The sequence below is a fragment of the Castor canadensis genome, chromosome 1 (genome assembly GCF_047511655.1).
Source record: "Castor canadensis chromosome 1, mCasCan1.hap1v2, whole genome shotgun sequence".
NCBI classification, from domain to species: domain Eukaryota; kingdom Metazoa; phylum Chordata; class Mammalia; order Rodentia; family Castoridae; genus Castor; species Castor canadensis.
Window position 1 is genome coordinate 171,799,950 of NC_133386.1, and position 22,306 is coordinate 171,822,255.

General features: G+C 37.5%; 1 protein-coding gene across 3 annotated transcripts; it reads right to left on the reverse strand.

Moving 5' to 3' along the window:
* Positions 1-235: 235 nt before the first annotated feature.
* Apip (APAF1 interacting protein) lies at positions 236-22,157 on the reverse strand. 3 transcript variants are annotated; one of them, XM_020183854.2, is made up of 8 exons: positions 21,980-22,129; positions 12,197-12,311; positions 10,831-10,931; positions 6,343-6,391; positions 5,119-5,236; positions 4,202-4,337; positions 1,084-1,251; positions 236-547 (listed from the first exon to the last, which is right to left on the reverse strand). In XM_020183854.2, the coding sequence occupies exons 2-8, from the start codon at positions 12,197-12,199 to the stop codon at positions 448-450; spliced, it is 675 nt and encodes a 224-aa protein (XP_020039443.1). In that variant the 5' UTR covers positions 12,200-12,311; positions 21,980-22,129; the 3' UTR covers positions 236-447. The 3 variants fall into 3 exon arrangements, with proteins under 3 accessions (XP_020039443.1, XP_073900494.1, XP_020039442.1); XM_074044393.1 differs by lacking the exon at positions 12,197-12,311 and adding an exon at positions 11,281-11,318 and having other exon boundaries at positions 21,980-22,126; XM_020183853.2 differs by lacking the exon at positions 12,197-12,311 and having other exon boundaries at positions 21,980-22,157.
* Between the last annotated feature and the right edge of the window lie 149 nt (positions 22,158-22,306).

Consider the following 22,306-nt stretch of genomic DNA (forward strand, 5'->3'; position numbering starts at 1 on the left):
TTATAAGGGAAATCTATAAAAGTTTTGACATTAAATATGAGGGAAACATTTTGGTCTTAACATTTGACATAAATTTTATGTGCCAAGATTAAAACAAGAAAGTGCTCATTTCATTAAGTGGAAATTTTCCAATGAATTATTATGAGCAGCTTTAATGATCAAGAAGAATTCTGAGAGTGCAAAAAAAGTTAAAGTGTTTTGCTGTTACAAATTTAAAAATAAACATGAACAAACATTGAGTAGCAAACTTTTATTCCACTGTCTTATCACCTAAAATTCTAAGAAAATAGCAAATATTAAATGTAAGAAATTAAGTGTGACCATCTGTAGTATAGTGACAAATTAGTGGTATGGAAAATTTCAATTCATTTAAAAAATAGTCAAGTTTCATTTAAGTAATAGTTAAATTTGGCTTTATCTCTGTAGATAATTATACTTCCATTTGGCTTATAGGATTCCATTCTCTCCAACTGGCAGCTGTGTAGGATCGAGCCCTACTTTCTTCATTGACACAGCAATGTCGAACAAATAGTCATAACATTCACACCTGTAAAAGAAAAAGCAAAAGAAACTAGAGGTGTTTACTGAAACAGAGTTCTCCAATGCTAATACACCACCTCTTTCTTTTCTACCTAATGAACTCTGCTTTGTTCCTAATACTTGTACATTTTTTCACTTAGGTATGGGCCAAAATTTTATTTTGCTCCCCCAAAACTTCAGAACATGCAAAAGAATCACCTAGATTTGAGCAAATATATTATAAACTTCTCAAGAAATAAGGGAGTTTTAAATATACTACTTACAAAAATTAAAATTTTTTTAACTACATGGCATTTTTTGAAATAGAATTTATATTACGTAGGATCTGTGTCTCTTTCCTTTTTGCATCAAAGTCCAGAGCTGTCCTAAATAAATACTTCTAAATGAGTCAATACATAGTAGTAAAAATCAAATATCATGAAATAATGATAAGACTACTTAAATTTAAGGAAAAATACTTCATTTAAAAATCATCAAACATATTTTGTTTGTTTTCACATTCAGAGTGTGCCTTGTCCCAAACACTCTTGAATTCAGGCTTACATGGTTTTGGCCTTCTCCCATGTCTCTCCCCACACATACACTCCGTGGCGCCTGACCAGCACGGCACAGGAGTCCGGGTACTCATTCATTGCACAGGCCATCCGCTCTTTGAGGTCTTTCTCCTCAGGAGTGTTCTCAATAATGGGCACCACTAGCATATCATCATACCTGTAAGACAGAGGAGCCACTCTGGCTAAAACAGAGGTATTTATATATACAGTATGTAACTTTTTGAAGTAACCAGTTACTCTTTTTTATATCTGGAAAGCCACTCCAAATTATGAACAAGATGTTGCATGTTATTCTGTGTATCTTGCATAAACATCTGTACCAAAAGATACCTTAGGAATTTGGCAGGCATTCCTAAGTATAAGTGGCAGAAATTTGAATGGTAAACCAAGACCTAACAAAGAAATCATCAAGATCATACAAGCATTTCCGTGAAGCACAGACAATCAGTATTTTAACAGGAGATGGGAAATGATACATCTCAGAATCAGAAGTGTAGAAAGAATTAAACATTGAACTATATATTAAGTAGGAATTTCCCAACAACACAAAATCATTGTATTTCATCTCTGCAGGACTGCAAAGTGTCTTGGGCAGATGAACCAATAAATATAGGTGTGATCTGTGGCACAAGAAAGCAGGATCGCTATTGAAGGTATGGTGATACCTGCAGAATTTCCTCAAATCTATGGCATTAGAACTTCTTTTATTTCCACTTTGTTCTCAGTAAATACATGTGATGAGGTCAGACTATAATAAGGTTCAAGAAAACATCTTAGTCACTAGTAAGATTGTTAAGGTCACTTATAATCAATCAAAACTCAGCCAAGTTATCCTTTTTACACAAACTTCTCTTGCATTGTTAGTATAATACCCACCATTTCACTGCCTCTGAAGAGAGTAAATTTAAAGTTTAAAATGTTCCACCTAAAGTATAATCAGAAATTACTACCTTTAGGGTGGTTACAGAGTAAGTGGTTGTCATGCCATTACTAACTTGGCCAACCATTGTCATTAACAGTATGGAGTTGCCCATTATTTCACTTTAGGTAAAAGAGGTAATTATAAAACATCTTTACAAAAGGATGGGATGAACTGCTAGTCTCAAATCTTTCCTAAAATTGGCCAGAAGAGCCACAAACTTATATTTTCCTCCAATGTTCATTGAACAATCAGAAATATTTCCAGGTGAAAAATAGTTTCATAGCAAATTAAGACCCAAGAGCTAATTCAAGCCAATCCTCCATTTCACGGACAGAATACTGATCAACAAGTTACATAAGAAATAGAGCAAGAAAAAAGAGCAACATTCTTTACCACAGGCATGTTGTTTCCAAAAAGGGCGGGGAGAGGGCAATCATATTGATACATGTCAACCTTACCTGGTAAGAACTAAGTATTTTAAAGATGTTTTTGTTTAATTTTTTTCTTTGCTGGTGCTAAAGACTGAACCCAGGGTCTTCTGAATACTTAGCATACACTCTACCACTGAGTTACACACACAAGTCTTCTTCTGTTTTTTCTTTCTTTTTTTTTTTTTTTTTAAAAGATAGACTCCAAAATAGAATAGAGCCTGGATACAGTGGCTTACACCTGTAATCTCAGCTATTCTTGAAGTGGATATCAGGAAGATCGTGACTTAAGGACCACCCAGGGAAAAAGTTTTCTGAACACCATTTCACCATCTGAACAAAAAGGCTGGCATGGTGGCACACACCTAAGGTCCTAGCTACTTCAGAGGCTGTAAATAGGAGGATTATGGTCTGAAGTTGCCTCAGGCACAAACAATGAGATTCTAACCAAAAAGTAGCTAAAGCATAAAGGGCTGGGGGCATAAAGGGGTGTACGGCGCCTGTCTAGCAAGTGTAAGGCCGAGTTCAAACCTCTTAGCCAAAAAAACAGGGAATGTTGAAGCTCCATCCTTTCTTCTTTCAGCTTCTGTGACCTTTCTTTTGATTATTTTTGGGATTCTCCCTAGACTCAGATAAAGTATCACTGCCTCCTAAGCTGTGATAATGACTGTGTTATTCATTTCCCAAAGAGGCCAGAATAAAATTGCAAAGGTTACCTTGTTACCTCACCCTTCCCTGCATTTTTCTGACCTGTTTTTATTTCTAAACCTCAGAAATCAAATGCGTATGAAATTGACTTGCAAGGACTCTTCTTCAAACCCTAGATATGGAAACAGCAATATGGGTTATACTTTCTTTGGTATGTATACTTTTTATAATTTAAATATTTAACTTTTGTAAACAGGATTTTTCACAGTGCTGAGGAATGCTTTAGGCACACAATAAATATTAACTGAAATCCTATGAAATTAATTTCTCAGTACACTAGTTTAAACACGTACATTCTATTATATGCACTAAAGATACTGCTTTAAGAACACTTCAGTAAAACTGGCACCATTTCCCTCTAAACGAGGCAAGGGAAAATCAGGCCCTTTAGGAAATTAAGAAGGGTGAAGGCTCAGAAGAATGCTACTAAACTTAAAAGCAAGGCTTAATTGTATCTGGGCACTGACAACATGTTTCTTCGTGCCACTACAGTCTAGATTTATGAATTAATGACCGTATTTTTGTGGGCTGGTGGATTTATCTAAACTTACCTTAAGGTTAGTGTATTATACTCATCATCTGTGTCACCTCCTACACTAAAAATTCTGATATCAACTTAATTAAAATGATTAGAAAAGTTTTATAGTTATGAAAATATTCTAGAAATACTAAGTTAAGTTGACGTGAAGTTTACATAGTAGTTCAGGCTTCCTGAAGGTCAAGTGAATGTGAGGAGATCTTGCTTTCTGGGTGCCTCAGTACAGGCATGTAAATTTTCCATTTCTACAGAAATCTCAGCCAAGATTTTTTTTTTCATTTTGACAAACATTTCATTATTCTTGCTGCTAGCAATTGCTTTACCAATGCTGGGGAAGGGTGGAGGAGGATCTGTGTCACTGAGAACAGATCTGGGTGTATAATAAGAAGTGGGATATTATTTAACATGGATTCTATAGCATCTTATCAGATGCATAAAATGATGAGTACCTTATTTATCAAAGAGAAAGAAAAGTACTTTTCAAGTTATTTAAGCAAAATAAGAAGAATACCTGTAATACCCTCCTGAGGTACATTTCCGTATCCCTTTTATCATTTCCTGATGTGTAATTTTAAACTCCCGTCCTGGAAAGAGAAGGGTGGCCATGACAGCAGCTTTAGAGTGGGTATGAATCACTGCACCTGCTCCTGAAGGAGGAAGAATAAAGTCACATGATCAGGAAAGTTACACCTTAGAAAGAAAAAAAATGCATACACACACACATAAATTCGTACATACGTGGTTGTGGGGTAATTATTTTCTGGTATGGAATAATTTGGTAGTGGGTATGAGGGTAAGCAGAATTAAGGGACATTCTTCATAGGCCGACGTGAGGCTGAATGACTTAAAACACCTAAAGTTCCTGTACATAGTAGGCATTCAGGAAATGCTAACTAAAATAATAATTATTATTATTTAGGAGCCTATTCTGCAAATATTCATTTTTTTGGTGGTACTGAGATTTGAACTTAGGACTTTGTGCTTGTGAAGCAGGTGCTCTATAGTTTGAGCCACACCTCCAGCCCTTTTTGCTGTGGTTATTTTGGAGATAAAGAATCACTTTTTGCCCAGGCTGGTCTACACTGTGTCCTCCTACTTTATGCTTCCCATCATTGCTGGGATGACAGGCACATCCCATCACATCCAGCTTTTGTCCAATGAGATGGGGGTCTCATGAACTTTTTTGCCCAGGCTGGCCTGCAACCATGACCTGCCTGATCTCAGCCTACTGCAGCTTGGGTTGACAGATGTACTTCATGGAACTAAGCTATTGGTTGAGAAGGGGTCTGACGAACTATTTGCCTGGGCTGACCTTGAACCATAATCCTCCTTATCACAGCCTCCCAAGCAGCCAGCTAGGATTATAGGCGTGAGCCACTGGTGCCCAGCTCTTCAATATTTTTTATGCCAAATACATTTTCTATATACCTCTCATTGTATAAGCATTCATGAAAAGAGGAGTACACTGGCTTTTTTTCAACTTCTTAGATGCTGGAGGTCCACTTATATCCTGTTCATTTATGTCACAAATAAACATGTCTTCTGGCTATGTACAGAAGGAGAGAAAGAAAAAAGAATGGTCTTATAATATCAACTAGAAATGTGCCTCTTTCTGTGTGTGAGATATATATATATATATAGTATTAAAATATGTATACATATTTAACTCACTTTTTAAATATTCATGTAGCTTCTCAAAAGTTTTAGTAATACTGAGAAATAAAACATGTTTTCTACTAACAAAAATTTGTCTGTTAGTAGGAGAAGAAAATTGATATGGAAAACTAATATGTAACAATGCTTTAGTTTAATATTTTCCTGTAATTTCACAACTAAATTTCAGGAAGACTATATAAAGAAATCAACAGTCCCAGATTGGTGTTATATCTTTTTTCACATCTCATAAGATAAGTGGAAAATTTTAGTAAAATTTTCTTATCTCCTGAGAAACTTAACTGTTACTCAGAAAGGTTAAAATTAATGTATATTAAAGTTAACATTAAATATATTAATAATGTATTCTTAAAGTTTTAAAGAAGCATATAGGTCCATAGATTTTTCTTAGTAATGCCTGTGCATTTCTGATTTGCACCTTTTATTTCCCAGGGATTATTATAGATTATAATATAAATGTATTTTTAATAAAATAGCCTTTCTTTTTTTCTTGCTTTAGACAAAAGTATTATGAGTTTAACTGGATTTTGGATATTATTATTCAGCATTAATATACAATGATATTTCCCAAAGTTTTGAAATAAAGTTTTAATTGGAATAGCTTTGCTAACTATAAAATATGAATTAGTTTGGGTCAACTCAGACCTTCAATCTGATGAGCCCACTAAGCTGATAAAGGTAGTGAGATAAAGATATAAAATTACAATCATTCTTACTTTGCCCTCTACAGGCTGAATGAGATTTCAAAACATACATTAGTTTCATAAAGGATTCTTAACATGGTAAAAAACCATTTAATAATTAATCAACAAATATTTAACAGGTACTCAACAAATGTTTTTTGATTAATTATTTAAATGATCACAAAATAACCACCCTTCAAAACTAATATAATCTTTTAGGGAGAATTCCATTTCTCAAAACAATAGACAAGTAGAGAAGAAGGCAGTTGGGTTTAAGAAGAGCCCTTTACCATACCTGAATTCGTTCCTTTTGCACTCCTGAAGGAGCAATGTAGATTTCATTGCTGGTAACACAATAATAGAAAATGTTATTTATTTAACTAACTTCTGCTTTTGCAAAGAGAAGTTTCTTCTTGCAGTCTAATCCTAGTGTTCATTATAAATTGAGTCGTACAAACAGCTGCCAGGTTTAATTAAGGACTTTGGCTGCACAGAAAGAATACCAAACTATTTAAATATTTTTGCAATTCTGGTGGTACAATAAGCTTTTGGTAGCTGCTTTTTCTTCCACATTTTCCTATATATTTATTTCTTTTCATGGTGCAACAGGCTTTTATCTATTTAGAGGAAATAAAAATCTGAGCAGGTGAGTTTTTAGCATCTTATTGCATGAATAAGCAGAGTTTATCTTACAACATGTAAAAAACAGTCATTCTAAAATCCAGTCGGGGAAAATATGCTGAAGAGGAGTAGACTTCTGTCATGCAAAGCCCCAGGTTTCATCTCATTGCATGAAGTGCTCTTAATTACAAACCATGAAGTTCAGAGACCTCTGCTGGACAGTTTCTTGAATTACAATAGTAACACTGGGCTACTTCAGAACCATTTCCTATTTGCAAAGCACATGTGTCTTAGAAAATATTTGGCAATAAATCTAAAACAATTGCAAAGTGTTAAAAGTATGAGGTTCAGGCATGGTGGCTTATCTATGTTTGTCATCCCAGCATTCAGGAGGCTAGGACAGAAGAATCATGAGTTCGAGGCCAACCTGGATTGAATAGCAAGCCACCGTCTTAAAAAACAAAACAAAAGGCTATAAGTAGAGATCTGCTGTTAGGGGCATGCTATGTCCTACCTGACCATTTTCAACAAGGTACTCTAAAGTACTCTCAAGTTTGATTTGCAAATAAACTTCAAAACCCCTAACTTCTCTCCACCCTCAACAAAGCTCCTTTGGCTCACTTACCAGTTTCAACTGCTGCCAGAGAACATTAATGAGCTGCCACATAAATACTAGCCAAGGAAGTGCCAGAACCTCGTGCCCTAACTTCTGCCACTGACGTACAGACACAGGGTCACTGAACAAGTCATTTTCTTAGTAAAAACAAGGATGGCCTGTATTAAGCTGTCAAAGTTAGTTGTGAATAAGCTTGGAATTAACCAAAAATTTAAGAGTAATGATAGTTTCTTTTAGGCTCCAATGGTGAATTAAAGTCTAGAAAACAAATGCCTGGTAATTTTGGGAAATCCAATGCACAGAAAGTACCCACACACATTAGCTCTCCAGGAGTAGCTATGGTTGTAGATCTCTGCTGCCCAGGCCAACAGAGGGGCATTCCTCTGGAACTAGGAGCAATGGGGAAGAATCATACTGTTAAAAGTGGCCCTTTACAAATACCTGTGATCTAAATCTTCCATCCTTGTCTAACAGGGAATTTTTGGAAAAGTGGTTGTAAAGAGTCCACTTACTTCCACAGGTAAGTGGACTTGTAGGTCTTTCATGTAGGGAGAAATTTATGCAGTCCTGGGAACTATGCTAAATAAAGTATAAAATGGCATGCTGGTTAAAAAAAAAACCCATCTACAAAGCAGGAAAACCATGGGTATTTATTGTTTGTTCAAGTGATGACACGCTGTTTTTGTTATTGCCTTTATAAAATGGGAATCAATTTAGACTTTGATCAACTTTGGGCAATTAAAAGATTAGCTAAATAAGTTTTAGACAAAGACATATTGACAGTTACAAAGCAAGAGATACAAATACAAAGATGACAGAACTTTTGTCTTAGGAGAGAAATACACCAAAGACTAAAGTGAAGTGTTTGGTTGTAAGTGTTGCTTACAACAAAAATAACAATCATTTTGAACTTCAAGGTATTAAGTTTTAGAATTTATTTCTCTAAAGAGAATGTGGTAAGTAGGAGGACATCTATACATCTATATTCAGTTGTATTTATTTTTATTTGCTCTCTGGCTATTAAAAATCATTTAAATGTTTCAATGATCTCATCTGTGATGTGGGATTGTTAACTGTAATCCTAATAGCGTGCAACAGGATGCATAACAACATTACACTGTGAAAATAGGAACTGCTAAATTTGGATGGTAGGGACCAAACCTAAACACCATGGCTGCTAAGAATTACCTTGATTACTGCTCTTTTCTTGGCCCTCTGTTTCCTCTTTTTGGTTTACTCATAAGTGTCTAAGCTGTTTTATATTCATCTCTTGGTACCACATTGGTAGTAGAAGCTGGAATGGTATCGGCCAAGGCTTGGAATCAGTCAGTAGTTCTATATTCCCAAATAATTTATTATCTGTATTATTCTGGAAGCACAATCTATACTTCACTCCAAATTTATTTGCCTTAAGAGTCAAAGAAAACCCAACTATCACCACTAACATGAGAATGATATTGCTGATAAAAATAGTAATATAGCTCATGAAGGCATTTAAATATTAGGGACAAACTTCAACATTTTATTACAAAATAACCGTTTTACTCTGCTAAGCTCAAGTTTAGTAAGATTCTAAATACGGTGCCATAAAACCATGGCTCTTTCCATCTGTCACCTCCAGGAGGAGCTCCTTGCCCATTAAGACTATGTAAGGAAAAAGCATTTTACACATGATGCAACTTTCCTATAAATTGATTGCAGTGCTGTAAAAGCCATTAAATTTTAAAAGATGGGCCAATAAATGGTTTATGATGGCCACACACAGTCACAGTTCATGAATTAGTAAAGTTCTGCTAGAAACAACAGTCCGTTATTACTTCATGCTAAAAAGCAATTCCCTTAAGTTCTGCATTCTCCTATTGTAATTGTTTTTCTAAAGCCACTTAGAAATGATTATTTTAGCTCAGTTTGGTAGCAGTTCTATTTTTGTACATAGAAAAACTATTTCTACATATGAAATAAACATTAGTTAACTAGAGGTAACATTTAGAATATGATTTATTGTAAATAATACAGCAAGGAAATGAAATTACTGGCACTCAACCTCTAAATGCATAAATGAAACAAGAACAAATTGTTGCTAGCATAGGTTTTGCTGTGAATAGATCAACTTGATTGCTTGCACAATGCTGAGTTGACACATGCGAGAGAGGCACAGATGGATAGGCAGCTCTATCACCTGGAACACGACCTCACTGGACTACGTACAGAACCCCCCTGCTATTTCCCATCGTTCAATCAGTATTTCATGAATTACTTGGCAATTTGAAGCAGATGAAGTGACAAATGGCATCATCTTGTAGTATGCCATCAAATTCCTTTTGTTCAAAACGTTCTGTTATTTTTTACAGTCCATTTCTTCTTATACAATGCAGCTGCCTTGGGGGCACGAATATATACATAATTAGCATATAAATATTTTAATACTCTGATTTTATTAAAGAAAGTGAATTAGGATAAAGAAATAAAGCAGCATCACTCACTTTAACATTCAGCTTCCAGAAAATAACACTTCTAAAACATCTCAGCAGGAAAAATATTAATCCTATTTCAGAAACTCTTGAGAGCATGAGACTCTACAATCTTTATTTCATTGTTAGTATTTATTCTTCATCTTCTTGAAGGAAGGACATTGGCTAAGACTGACTAACAATAAAAACTATTTATTCTTTCTGTTTCAACTTAAGTCCAGTACTTCTTGTTTTGTCCTCTCTGGAATAAAGACCAGCAGGTACTGTGTCTATTAATAATTCCTTTTGTTCAAAATGTTCTCATTTTTTATAGTCCATTTCTTATTTTGCAAGGCAGCCTCCCTTGGGGTATTAGAATAGCTTCATTTTAAGCCTTTCTTTTTTGACTTAATAAAACAAAATTTTTATAATTTTTAATGGTCAATCTGGTTAAGTAACTTTGAAATATGTATCTGAACCTTTCAAATAATCTTGTCTACACAGAGAGACTCCTTTATAATTCCAGACATACGAACATACTTGGAAGATTATCTAACTTTGGTATTCCAAAGACTGAGAACCAAATTGTTCTGATTAGAGATTGTAGTTTCTAAATCTTTAGATATTTATCATAACAGTAAGTTTTGCACATTGGTTCTATTCAGTTTTGCAACTATTCACATGGCTAATTATTTGAACTCAGGACCTTGTGCTTGCTAGACAAGTACTTTACTACTTGAGCTACACTGTAGTCCTTTTTTGCTTCAGTTATTTTTCTGACAGGATCTCATGTTTTTGCTCAGGGCCAACCTTAAACAGTGATCTTACCTATGCCACATAGTTTAGTATCACAGACATGCACCACTGTGTTCAGCTTTTGCTAAGATGGGGTCTCACTGTTTGCCTGATATCCACCTCTGAGTAGCTGGGATTACAAGCATGAGCCACCATGCCCAGCTCATTTGATCATTTAGAAACTAAACACATACAGTGTCACATAAAACTGATATCAGCTGTTCTTTGGACATAACACAAGTTAGGTGGTCCATGTTCTACTTGTATAAACTCCCAGAGATGACATCAACCAGAAACTTACCCATGTTTCAAGCTAATTCCTCCTCCGGTTCCCGTGACCCAGCCCAAATGGTAAAACTGTTTGCAAAGTTCTGGGATGAGGTATCTTGGATGTTCCTTGTCCTTAAAAAGAAGATAATGATTTTTAATGACACTTTTTAAGGACATCATTTTATCAAGTAATTCTTCTAGTTGGCATTTCTAATAAGAAGTCAATTTAAGGAAGCTTAAGAGAATCTACCTAAGAGAAGATACAGTTAGGGGAAAAAATATTGCAAGCACATTTTGTTTTTTTAATGTTTAGAAAGTGGATTTACCAGTCAGGGATGGTGGCACATGCCTGTAATCCTAGCTACTCAGGTGGCAGAGGCAGGAAGGTTGTGAGTTTGAGGTCAGCCCGTGCAATAATTACTGAGATACTATTAAAAAAAAAAAGGGGTTGGGGGTGTGGTTCAAGTGGTAGAGTGCTTGCCTTAGTAAGTGGGAGGCTCTGACTTCAAACACCAGTACCTCAAAAGAAAGAAAGAAAAAAAAAAGGAAGTGGAGTTACTATATTATTTGGCAACCTGGTATTATTCACTATTTGGCCACATGGTCCAACATTCCATAGAACAGGTTGCAAGAAGAGAAAACACCCAACATATATTCCAAAGTATCTATTGAAATGGCTGAAAGAACAGAAGAGAATCTAGCACTAGCACTCAAGGAAACATGCTTCAGTCCATCCAGAAAACTCACTTATGCAAAACACCTTGTTAAAATATGGTATACACGAGATAATAGGATAGGCACATGCTCAACATATACGCCTTTTTCTTTTTGCATGAATGTGTGTTTGTGTTCATTTTGTTTCTTTCTTTCTTTTTTTTTTTTTTGAGACAGGATCTCAGTATGTAGCCCAGACTGGTTTTGAACTTTAAATCCTCCTCCCTTAGCCTCCTGAGTGCAGACGTTTGCCACTGTACCCAGCTTCAATTTTATTTTTAAAAAATGACTCGTCCTTTTTTGAAAGTGATTTTATTGTTTTCTCTTATTACAAAAACAATATATACTTGCTATGGAAAATAAAATCAAGCAAATAACAAAAAAACTACTCAGAAACAATCACAATTAATACTTAGTGGAACTATTTCTATGAAGATATGTATTTATAGGAATATACACATGAAGGCTGAGATTAGCATCAACCCTTACTCATACATAGCTCAAATAATTATTTTCTTAGAAAAAATAGTTTCCTCTTGTGTTTTTACAGTTTCATAAAAAAAAAAACAGTAAAGTAGAAATACAATTCATTCCATGATTGACAGTAGAAGACATATAACCCTTACCTTGAATACAAGTAAATATACTGAATATATTATATCAAAGTAAATTGCTGAACTGACCATAAAGAAATGAAGTGAGGCTCCCTGGAAGAGAGGGCTCCAAAGCCAGGATTTTCCTGAAGGTATGAGCAAAGCTCTAGAGATGTGGAGCTTCAATTTTCACAGTTATGCAAGCCTTTAGAAATACGAAATAAAGTCTATGGTTTGCTCAAAATGGGTAGATTGAACAGAAAATTCACATACAAGCTTGAGATCCTAATGGGCTATCCCCTTAAGGAAGGAACAATCAAGAAACAGACTCCTTGTTCAGAAAAAGCATAACATGGAAGTTTGGCCCCGGGTAGAGGGGAAGAAGCACCCTTGAGTTCAGAGAAGGATCATTACTTAATGGACTGAATTCTTACCTACTTAACTGGATACCTGAAATTATGGGATTTTCCCAAATTTGCTGCTAATGTTCTCCATACACATTTCATTTTTGGTAAGTATTATGAATGATAATTGATGGAATAACCTTAAAAATATAAAATTTGGAGCATGGGAACCTACAAAGTTTTTGAAGTTTTAATCAACAAAGGCTTATTAGTTGACAGACTTAAAGTCACCCCCCCATTATACCATTTGTTGTTTACATGACTTTGGGCCTCAGTTTATTCATCCATAAAATGAGAATGCTATGAGGAATGAACGAGATACAATGGATATAAAGCACCCAGCACAATGTCAGTGTTAGTTTTCTTCTCATTTCAAAAAGTTAAAATTTCTTAAATTAAAATGTTTTACTAAAAATTAGTAATAAAACAGATATTTCTTTCCTTAAGAAATCTAGCCAAAATTATCTATGTCTGTATAATTTGCTATTTCCTCTTTTAGGGACATAAATGATATTTTAATTACATATTAAAATACAGCTAAGGTTCTTGCAATTTTCCTATCCTTAAACCAAATTTGCACAGCAAATTGCAAACATTACAGGGAAATGTCTGTTATTACAGGTATCTCCTTTCTGTCACTTCCAGTAGAGATATTAGAGCAATTAGCCAGATTCATGCTACAGGAACAACAATGAGAAGGCAGCTGCTGTTAACACATTTTTATTCAGTCACACCCGCAAAATTACAATTAAAATAACCAGTTAAAAGGCGTCAATAAAGTTACACTTGGTGAAAATGCAGTCATATAAACTGTTAAGAATAAGAAAGCAAAAATCAGAATATATATTTTAATAAGAACTGACAAGAAGGAAATGTTTAGTTAGTATCTAGTTCTCCCCCAATGCAACATTATTTTTCTGTTATTGTTAGATCTGGTTTTCAATTAGAATAATAATTTTAAACATATATTTAAAGACTGTTCACAATCAACCATTTACAGTAGAGGTTCTATAGTGAGAAATGCATTTAACAGTATTTAGTAGATATTAAAAATATTAAAGACTAAAAGATTCTGATTCAACACTTTATTTTTCCAATTTTTTTAATCTAGTTACTTAAGGAAACTTAGCTTTCATTGCCACTGAGATATTTACTCAGATAAAATTCCTTCCCCTATCTTTTTTTTTTTAACTTAAGCAAATACTGGTATGTATTAAGATATGCATTTTTCTAAGAGACTCTCAAACAAATAAATCAATGTGTCAAGCTCGGGGGGGAGGGGTAGCTCAGTGGTAAAGTGTGTGTTTATTCGCATGTGCAAAGCCCTGGGTTTGATCCTCAGCACCAAAAAAAAAAAAAAGAAAAAAAAATTGTCAAGGGTAGTTAACCCACCAGTTAAAGAGGAAACCAGTAAGATGTTAGATCTAGTTGAAAAGAGAATTTAACATAACCATATACTGAATTTAAAAATAAAGCAAAATTGGAATATCCACAGGTAACAATAAATTGAATCTCCACTGCACACCACTTGCTTTGCTATGAACAACAGTCACCGGCATTACTGTCACGACTCTACACTTTACATAAGTAACTATCTTAAAGATAATTCCAAGATACCCCATAATGTTTTCTATTCACTTCTGTGTCTCACAACTTTTACTGACAACCAGCCTTCAGAAGGAACTGAGGTAGACCCAGCAAAGTTGTATTTTCTCTCTGTGCTGGGTCTCTTTCTTTCTGCACATCTATTTTGTTCTTATCTCTGTGCACATTGGTTTTCTTTGCAATGTCACCTTCACTCAAAAGTGCTCTCTCTCCCTTTCTTTCTCCACAGTAAAAAACCCTCTCCTTTCTATCAGTCACACATTCACTAAAAGTCTAAGACATGGAGCCTGGTTTCAGCTTTGCCCCCATGGCTGTAAGCCCTAAGGCCATCAGTGACACTTTCTGGTTATCAGTTTTCTTATATTAATAATCTGGGTCTGTGACTCTCAAAACTTCTGCAATTCAACATTAGTGGTTATCTTTTTTAATTTTAGGGAGTGACATAAGATTGCCATGTTATGACACTAAATTCTATTTAACTAACCACTATTACCTTCTTCAAAGAAGAGTGCAAAACTGGAGAACATCCACTTAAGTGAAGTTAGCCAGGTTCAGAAAGCCAAAGGCAGCATGTTTTCTCTCATATGTGGAATACAGACCCAATGCAAATACAACCAATACTATGAAACCGGTCACACTAAGGGGAGGTCACTAACGAGGGAGGGAGGGCAAAAGAAGGAAGTTAAGAAGGTGAACATGGCTGATGTACTTTTTATACAAGAATGAATACAGAATTTTTAAACCTACTGAAATCACCATAAGAAGAGGACTAAGGAACAAAGGAGAAAAATAGAGGGAATGGACCAATTTGGGTTATAATACATACATGCATGGAAATGTCACAAAGAAACTCTCTAAATAGCTATCTTAAACAAAAATGTCTTTTTTCAAAAATGGAAAACAGGAAGGTAAAACACATCCTGTCTGAGGGCTGGCATCATTGGGGGGGGGGGGAATATGAGGAAAGGGTGTAGGAGGTGAATATGGTAGAAATATTATGTACTCAGGTATGAAAATGGAAAAATGAGACCTGCTGAAATTACTCCAGGAATGGGGGGAAGACAAAGGAGAATGATGGAGGGGGTGAATTCAACTATGATATATTGTAAGAACTTTTGTAAATGTCACAATGTAGCCTCAGGACACCAATATAATAAAAAATAAAATACCCTAAGATACACATTTTTAAAAAAGGAAGAATAATGTCAGAATAAAAGGTAGTCTTCAATCAATTTTTGCGAAACTCCTATTTACATTGACCTCATACTTTACAGTTTCAGTAAAAATTCTCTCGGGCACTGACATTTGGGGGTATGAAGGTAATGCTCTCCTATTTGGAATCCTCGCTTACTTTTCTCCTACTGCAGCCTACTCTTCACTACTATAGCCAGTGGGGTCACTGGCCCTGGGGCAGTCTGGCCGTCCTGCCATGAGGATAATCACACAGCCTATGCAGAAGGCTACTTGGTGAGGAACTGAGCTCTCAGGCTAACAACTAGTGAGGAAACGACGCCTCCAAACTCACCTGAGTGAGCTTAGAGGCAGATCCTCTGTACAGTCACACCTTGAGGTGACCACAGCTCTAGCCGACAACCTGACTGCTACCTCATGAGAGGCCTTGAGCGAGAACTTGAGCTCAGCTGCTCCTAGATTTCCAATCCCCAGAGAGTGCGGGACATGATGTTTGTGGTTTCAGCTGCTAAGTTTTGCAGTAATTTGTTATGCAGCAAACGATAACTAAGACATGTTGTCTTGCCAGGTAAGAAAATATCTTTTTTCCCTCTTTGTGTTGTTACTGATAATACTGGATCTCCAATTCTTGCAGCTCTATGGAACTACTGCTTGTCAGCCTTTATACTAGCAAGAAAGAAGTGGTCACCCTTTCTTCCAGTTCTGTTCATGTCATTGCTTTCTGCACTTTTCTTCCAGCATTCATTATATACTCCGTTCATTCATTCATTCACTCATTCAATAAACTCTTACTGAATGCAAAATACTGCAATAAACCCTGAAGAAACAAATATGAATATGATAAAATCCTTACTTTTAAGGGCTTCAATCTAGTGAAGCAGTTCAGTTGTGAGATGGCAGTGCAGAATATAATACAAGATGGCTCAGGGTATTATGGGATCAGAAGCTACAGTGGGTGAGGGGGTGGGGGGGTGGGAAGAGGAGTTGGGAAAAGCTTCCTAGAGGAAGGGATGACTGAGCTCAGGCTTAATGAAAGATGGTGGGAATATGCTGGGTAGAAGAGAAGATAGGGCATTTCAGTCAGGAGAACACTCAGTAGTTGGAACTAGCTACAAATTAGGTTCTGTCGGTGAAGTTAGAAGGGAGACAGCAAACAAAAGGTTTTTGTGGTAAGCACAGGAATTTGGGCTTTGACAGATGACTACAAACCACTAAGGAGTTAAATCTAAGAGGACGTGAGCATATTTCGTTTTGAAACGTTCTACAGAGGCAGTGGAGGAAAGAGGCTAAGGGGTTATGGGGTGGTGACTAAGAAAGCAAAAGACTAGACCAATAAGGAGCAGCATGTTTAAAAACAAAAGTGGCAGGGCTGGCAAAGTAGCTCAAGTGATAGAGCATCTGCCTAGCAAGCGTGAAGCCCTGAGTTCAAACCTCAGAACGACATAAAAAAACCAAAACAAAAAAAACTATAAGGGGCTGGTGGTGGAATTGGATCTGGAAGAGATTAAAAGTTAAAAAGAAAGGTTTTAGAATGAAAAAACTGAAGAAAGCTTCAAAGACCTCCAAATTTTTTGGCTAGTAGAGCCATGCCACATATCAGATGATAATCATAAATTCTTTTACTGAGAGCTTACTAAGTGCAAAATGCTTTTTCCAGGTCCTGAGAATTCAACTAAGAACAAGACAAGTCCTGCTCTAAAAGAATTTACACTGTAGGAGGGAGTTTATACAGACAAACAGAATACATAAATAAGTTGCAGTACATGAAAAGAAGGAAACAAATAAGGGGCTTACAGAAAAATGGCAGCAATAAATTTTGACAGAGGAGGTAAAGAAGATCTCTCTGAGCAGGTGGCATTTAATGTATGACCTGAAGGATGTGGGAAAAAAAAAAAACAGTGTGTGATAAATGAGTACATGTGTACATGGAAAGTTTTGCATTGGGGAGCAACAAGTACTCCAGGAGAGGACACAGCAGGTATGAAAGGCCCGGAGTGACAAAGTGCTTTACAGGCAGGAGATCAATTAACTAGACTGGTATGGTGAAATGCTGAGAGTGGCAGACAATCACTTTGCCAGGTCAGACTGTATAGGTGTTTGAAAGTCAAGCTGATGAGAATGATCCTACCAAAAAAGAGCTGATTTATGCAAGAGAGAAGGGAGAGGGAGAGAACTTCAGGTGAGCAGCCTGGAGATCCTGAGCAGTAGTGGAGAAACTGTGCTGCTTGCATTTTATACAATGAGAAGAAGTTGGGTTCATTTTCCCAAAGATCTGTAGGCTTTTTGGTAGGAAAGTGAGGAGGTTTAGATGTAATGACTTCTATTTTCTTAAGTATAAACAAAGTATAAGAGTGACAGTGTGGGGACAGAGTAAGAGAGGCATGACAAGACAATAAAGGTATGAAGTGATCATCTTGAGGAGGGGGGCATTAGGGAGTGGGGACTAATAAGGGAAACAGGAGAGTTGTTGACAGTGTTAAGTGCCACCTTGAGGGGAAAGTCATGAGGAAAAACTGAGGTCACATAGCATATTGTGGTATATTGCTGAATAATGTTCAGCTGCTCAATGAAGAAACAAAGAAGGTAGACAGCAGGGCTCATCTTGGGTTTTGCTATGCCAACTGTATCTGTAAATTAAAGTCACCCAGGTTTCTAAATAACAATTGTTTCAATGGATTGGGTTTGGAAGACAGACCACGGTGGGCTTCACTCACTTTCATTTAGAAGTGAATGAAACTGGGATGGGATGCAGTCAGTGGTAGAGTGGTGGCCTAGCAGGCACAAGACCCTGAGTCCGATCCCGAGAACCACAAGAAAACAGAAGTGAATGTGGAGGCATGGAATTGTAATGACTCTTTCAATAATATTGCTATGGGGAAGAGCTGGACAGGGAAACAGAGGGGAAAAGTGGTTAATAAAAAATATCCTACTACAAGCAGTAGTAATCAGTTTTCAGTCACCATAACCAAATACCTGAGATAATTAACAAGAGAAAAGGTTTATTTTGGCTCACATTCACATTAGACATTCTATTCCATGATCAAGTGAACCCACTGGTTTTAGGCCGTTGGTACGGGTACCTGGATGCAATAGCAGGGTGTACATGGTGGCACAAACTACTCACCTCATGGCCAAGAAGCAAAAGAGGAAGTGGTAGGGGCCCCACAGTGCCTTTTGTGGGCACATCCCCAATGACATAAGTATCTTTCATAGGTCCCACCTCCTAAAGGTACCACTGTCTCCCAATAGTGTCACCCTGAGGACTAAGCCTTTGGGGGACATTAGACATCTAAACTATAGCACATGCAAAAGGATAAAATTAGGGGACAGGAAGAAATTAAAGGTATAGGAGAGCAAAGGCCTAATAAATAGGTCATCCTTTGTAGAGAAAGGGAAACTAGAATCAGGAGAACAGGGAAGTATTTGTCTTAAAACAGAAGAGTAATGATGCAGGTAAATGTGTGATAATATCATTAACAACAAGAATCACCAACATTTATTTAGAATTTATTTTATACCAGGTACTACTGTTAAAAGTTTATATGGACCACTTTATTCTTACAATAACCCTGCTATACCAAGAAAGATTAAGTAGTTTGTCCAAGACCACCTATAACAGTAGAGCCAGGATTCAAACCCAGGATATATGGTTCTAGTCCCTAGTCCTTAACTTTTACACTATACTGTAAGTGGGAAGAGGAAGAAATTAAAGTTGAAAAGTTCATAACTAATTTTCATGTTCTTTGTAGTTTTGGAGGCAAGGTCAACTGGGAAGCAGGCAGAAAGTGAGGTGGTAAGGTTTTGGAATAGTTACTTAAGGAAACATGAAAGGATGCTTCCAGAAGACTGCTATGTGGTGCTCAGGGGCTAGCCGTGGTAGGACTCCATAACATATATACAAACATGAATCCATATAGTTGAGTGATCCCCACCCCCTTCCTTGGGTTCTCAGCAGCAGGGGTGAGAGGAATTAAAGAAAGCACTTACTTGTCATATAGCGTGGAGGATACTCTGATGGAGGGACACACAGGGAACTACAGGAGCAAAAGTGAAAAGCAAGTGTAATGAAGGAATACGGAGTGGGCAGGACGGGTATGACCATGGAATGGGTTGCTAGAATGAGGGGTGGTAAAGATTGACAACTGTCAAGGTCAAGGAAAATGGCAGGGATTTGGATGGTTTCCTGTTATAGTAATTGCAAAGAACAAATATTTATTCAAGGTCACCACATATGACACTGCAACAGGTAAAATAAAAAGAGAGGCACAGTACCTACCTGGTTTTTCTTCCCCACTAAGCTTTCTAAAGGTTATGGAAAATGTTTTTGGTAAGTTATATCTATCCTAGTGCTTTTGCTCAATGAACACTGGATGAATTAACATCATCTCTTACATTAAGTGCTATATCACAGTATACAAACTGGTGTCTTGTGGATTGACTCAGACTCACAGGAAGTGATCTTTTTGTTTTGCAGTGCTTAGAATCTGAGCCAATATTTTAAAACCAATGAGATTTCACAGAAAATCTGAGTTTTAGTCTCCCTCAAAAAACCATAACTTGACAATGGGCCTATATTCCATACAACAAAAAAGGCTGGAGGTGTATAGTGTGACCTCTTAAGGAATATGGTAGCTTTAGTATCTTTCTTTTGGTCTCCCTCTCAAAACCTAAGCCAGTCTGAAATGCCAGATTCTCCATGAGTCACTGAAATTACCTTCGCTTCCTTCTGCATTTGCCCATTTCCTTTCTCTTAAGGAACCCAGTCCTCCCTTCTTCTTCCAACTGTCCATTCCCAGTACATAGTATATTAGTTATTAGTATCCATTTATGACTGCCTAAGTTTTTTCAAAGGCAAGAATAGTGACATGAAGAATCTGGACTTTGTTAATACATACTTTCTCAGTAAATACCTTCTCTTTTAGGGAAATATCCCCTGACTTTTGTTGATGTTAGAAAAATTTAGTCCAAAAGCCAGAAATCACTGGGCATTTAATTTCATAACTGTAAAATCACTGTAGACATTACTGTTACAAACTTAGTTTAACCAGGAAATAATACACTCAGTGCCTGAAGAATCTTTAGAGCAGTTCATGAAACATTCATCAGTTGGAAAAGTTATAGCAAAGGATAATAATACTATTGAAAGGGCTATAGAGGGAGGCAAGTAATATATTATGGGTTCAGAAGGGAATGTCTATCAAAGAAACCATGCATACACAGCTCTTGAGGGGAGGTTTTGGTAAGCTAGTCTTCCAAATTTTTATCTCTGTCCTGAGCTGACAGCCATAAATACAACTACCCAGTTGTCAATATACACTTGGACCTCAAACTCAACCAATCCACAATAGGCTCATCATAAAGTGTGTTTTCCTCCTGTGTTCTCTTTCTGGGGATTATCAGGCCCCAATTACTCCACCAGAAACTGAAAAGTTGAGGCCAGGGCTGTGGCTCATGTTGGTGGTAGAGGGCTTGTCTACCACCATGTTTAAGACCCTGGATTTGACCCCCGGCTCAAATTAAATAAATGCAAATCTGTGTGTTATTCTTGGTTCCTTCCCCCACCATACTCAACCAAATTCTCCTGACTTTACAGCCTTAATCCCTTACTCAGGCCAGACATTTCTTGCTTGGATTATGACCACAACTTCCCAGTTGGTGGCCAAGTCTGTAGTCTTTCCAGCTCTAGCCAGCACCTGCATACTTTCTTCAGTCACTCTTCTGATTATCTCATTACCCTTAGTATAAAAATCTGTATTTCTAAAACGATCTTCATCAAGATTTACTTACTGGGTGGATGAAACATTGAAACATTTTACCAGTGATTCCCTCTCTCCAAGCACATCTGTATCCAAGATCTTCTGCTTCTTCATCCAATCTTGCCTATACAGCATTCTAACCTCAGTATGCTAATTTGGGGAAAGCCATTTTTGAAAACAAGATAATGGTTCACAAACACTTAGCAATAAAATCTCCCGTGTGTCACTGCTTTTTAATTCTTTCCGCCTAAGAAAGAATACTGAAAAGAATGAGTTTTCCCTGCCTCGTATGTAGACATTGTACTTAAATTATTTATTCACCTAGTTCTCCTCTGGACCCTAGGCCATTAGCTTATTTATCACTCTCTGGACACACAGAAGATGTTCCATAAGGCTGTCGCTATGTTAAGTGAGTGAAATCCATACGCAATTTGAGGGTGCCTTTCCCTCTGACTTCTGCTTAAAAAAGAATCTTTTTTATGATCATCCCATAATCAATCTGAAGTGGGGCAGGCAAGGAGCAACTGCCCCCCCCCCAAAAAAAGGGTGCTGGCTCCCGAGGCACAGCTCCAGTTCCCCCGACGTCCAGCTGGTCGCCAGGGCACAAAAAATTATCTCGAGAAAGCGCAGTTTTAGGTCCATGTCCACTCGGGCGCCCCACGATTCCTTTCTCTGCGGTCTTCCCGATAAACACTCACATGGGTGGCCCAAATACTCTCCTCACTCCATTACTGGTCCCGTTTCAGAGTTTGGTGCCGCTGCAGTCGGTGCAGCGCCCAACACGGACCGCAAACTGCAGCAAAAATGCCCAGCAGCACCGCAAGCCAAAGGAGCAGCGGCCCGCGCGCTACCGTTCGAAGCCCCGCCCCGCCCCGCCGCCGGGCTCGCGACCCCGCGCCCTGCCCCGCCGCCTCTACCTGCAGGCCACATCGCCCGGAGCAACAATCTCCTTCAGGAGTGTGGCAGCCAGACATGGTCCGGATGAGGGAGGCTCGAGGCCACTAACCTCCGTCTGCCGCCACACCTGGTGCCCTGCTGGGCTAAAGCGATCAAGCCACAAGTGTAATCAGGCGACGCTGCGGACAGCTCGGGGGCGTGGCGGACAGGGCGGGAGGCGGGGTCGGGAGGGCCTCGCTGATTGGTAGAGCCTGCGGCGAATAATACTGACTGAGAGGCGGGGCCACCGAGGCTGGAAGCGGTGCCAGGAGGGCTTATATGAGAGATCTAAAGGCACGACGGGCGCC

Coding starts and splice junctions, on each gene's coding strand:
- Apip (XM_020183853.2), bottom strand. CDS start 22,036: ATGTCTGGCTGCCACACTCCTGAAGGAGATTGTTGCTCCGGGCGATGT. Junction 5,237..6,342: donor TGCAAAAGGAACGAATTCAG/GTATGGTAAAGG, acceptor TTCTGTACATAG/CCAGAAGACATGTTTATTTG. Junction 548..1,083: donor TGGGAGAAGGCCAAAACCAT/GTAAGCCTGAAT, acceptor TTTCTTTTACAG/GTGTGAATGTTATGACTATT.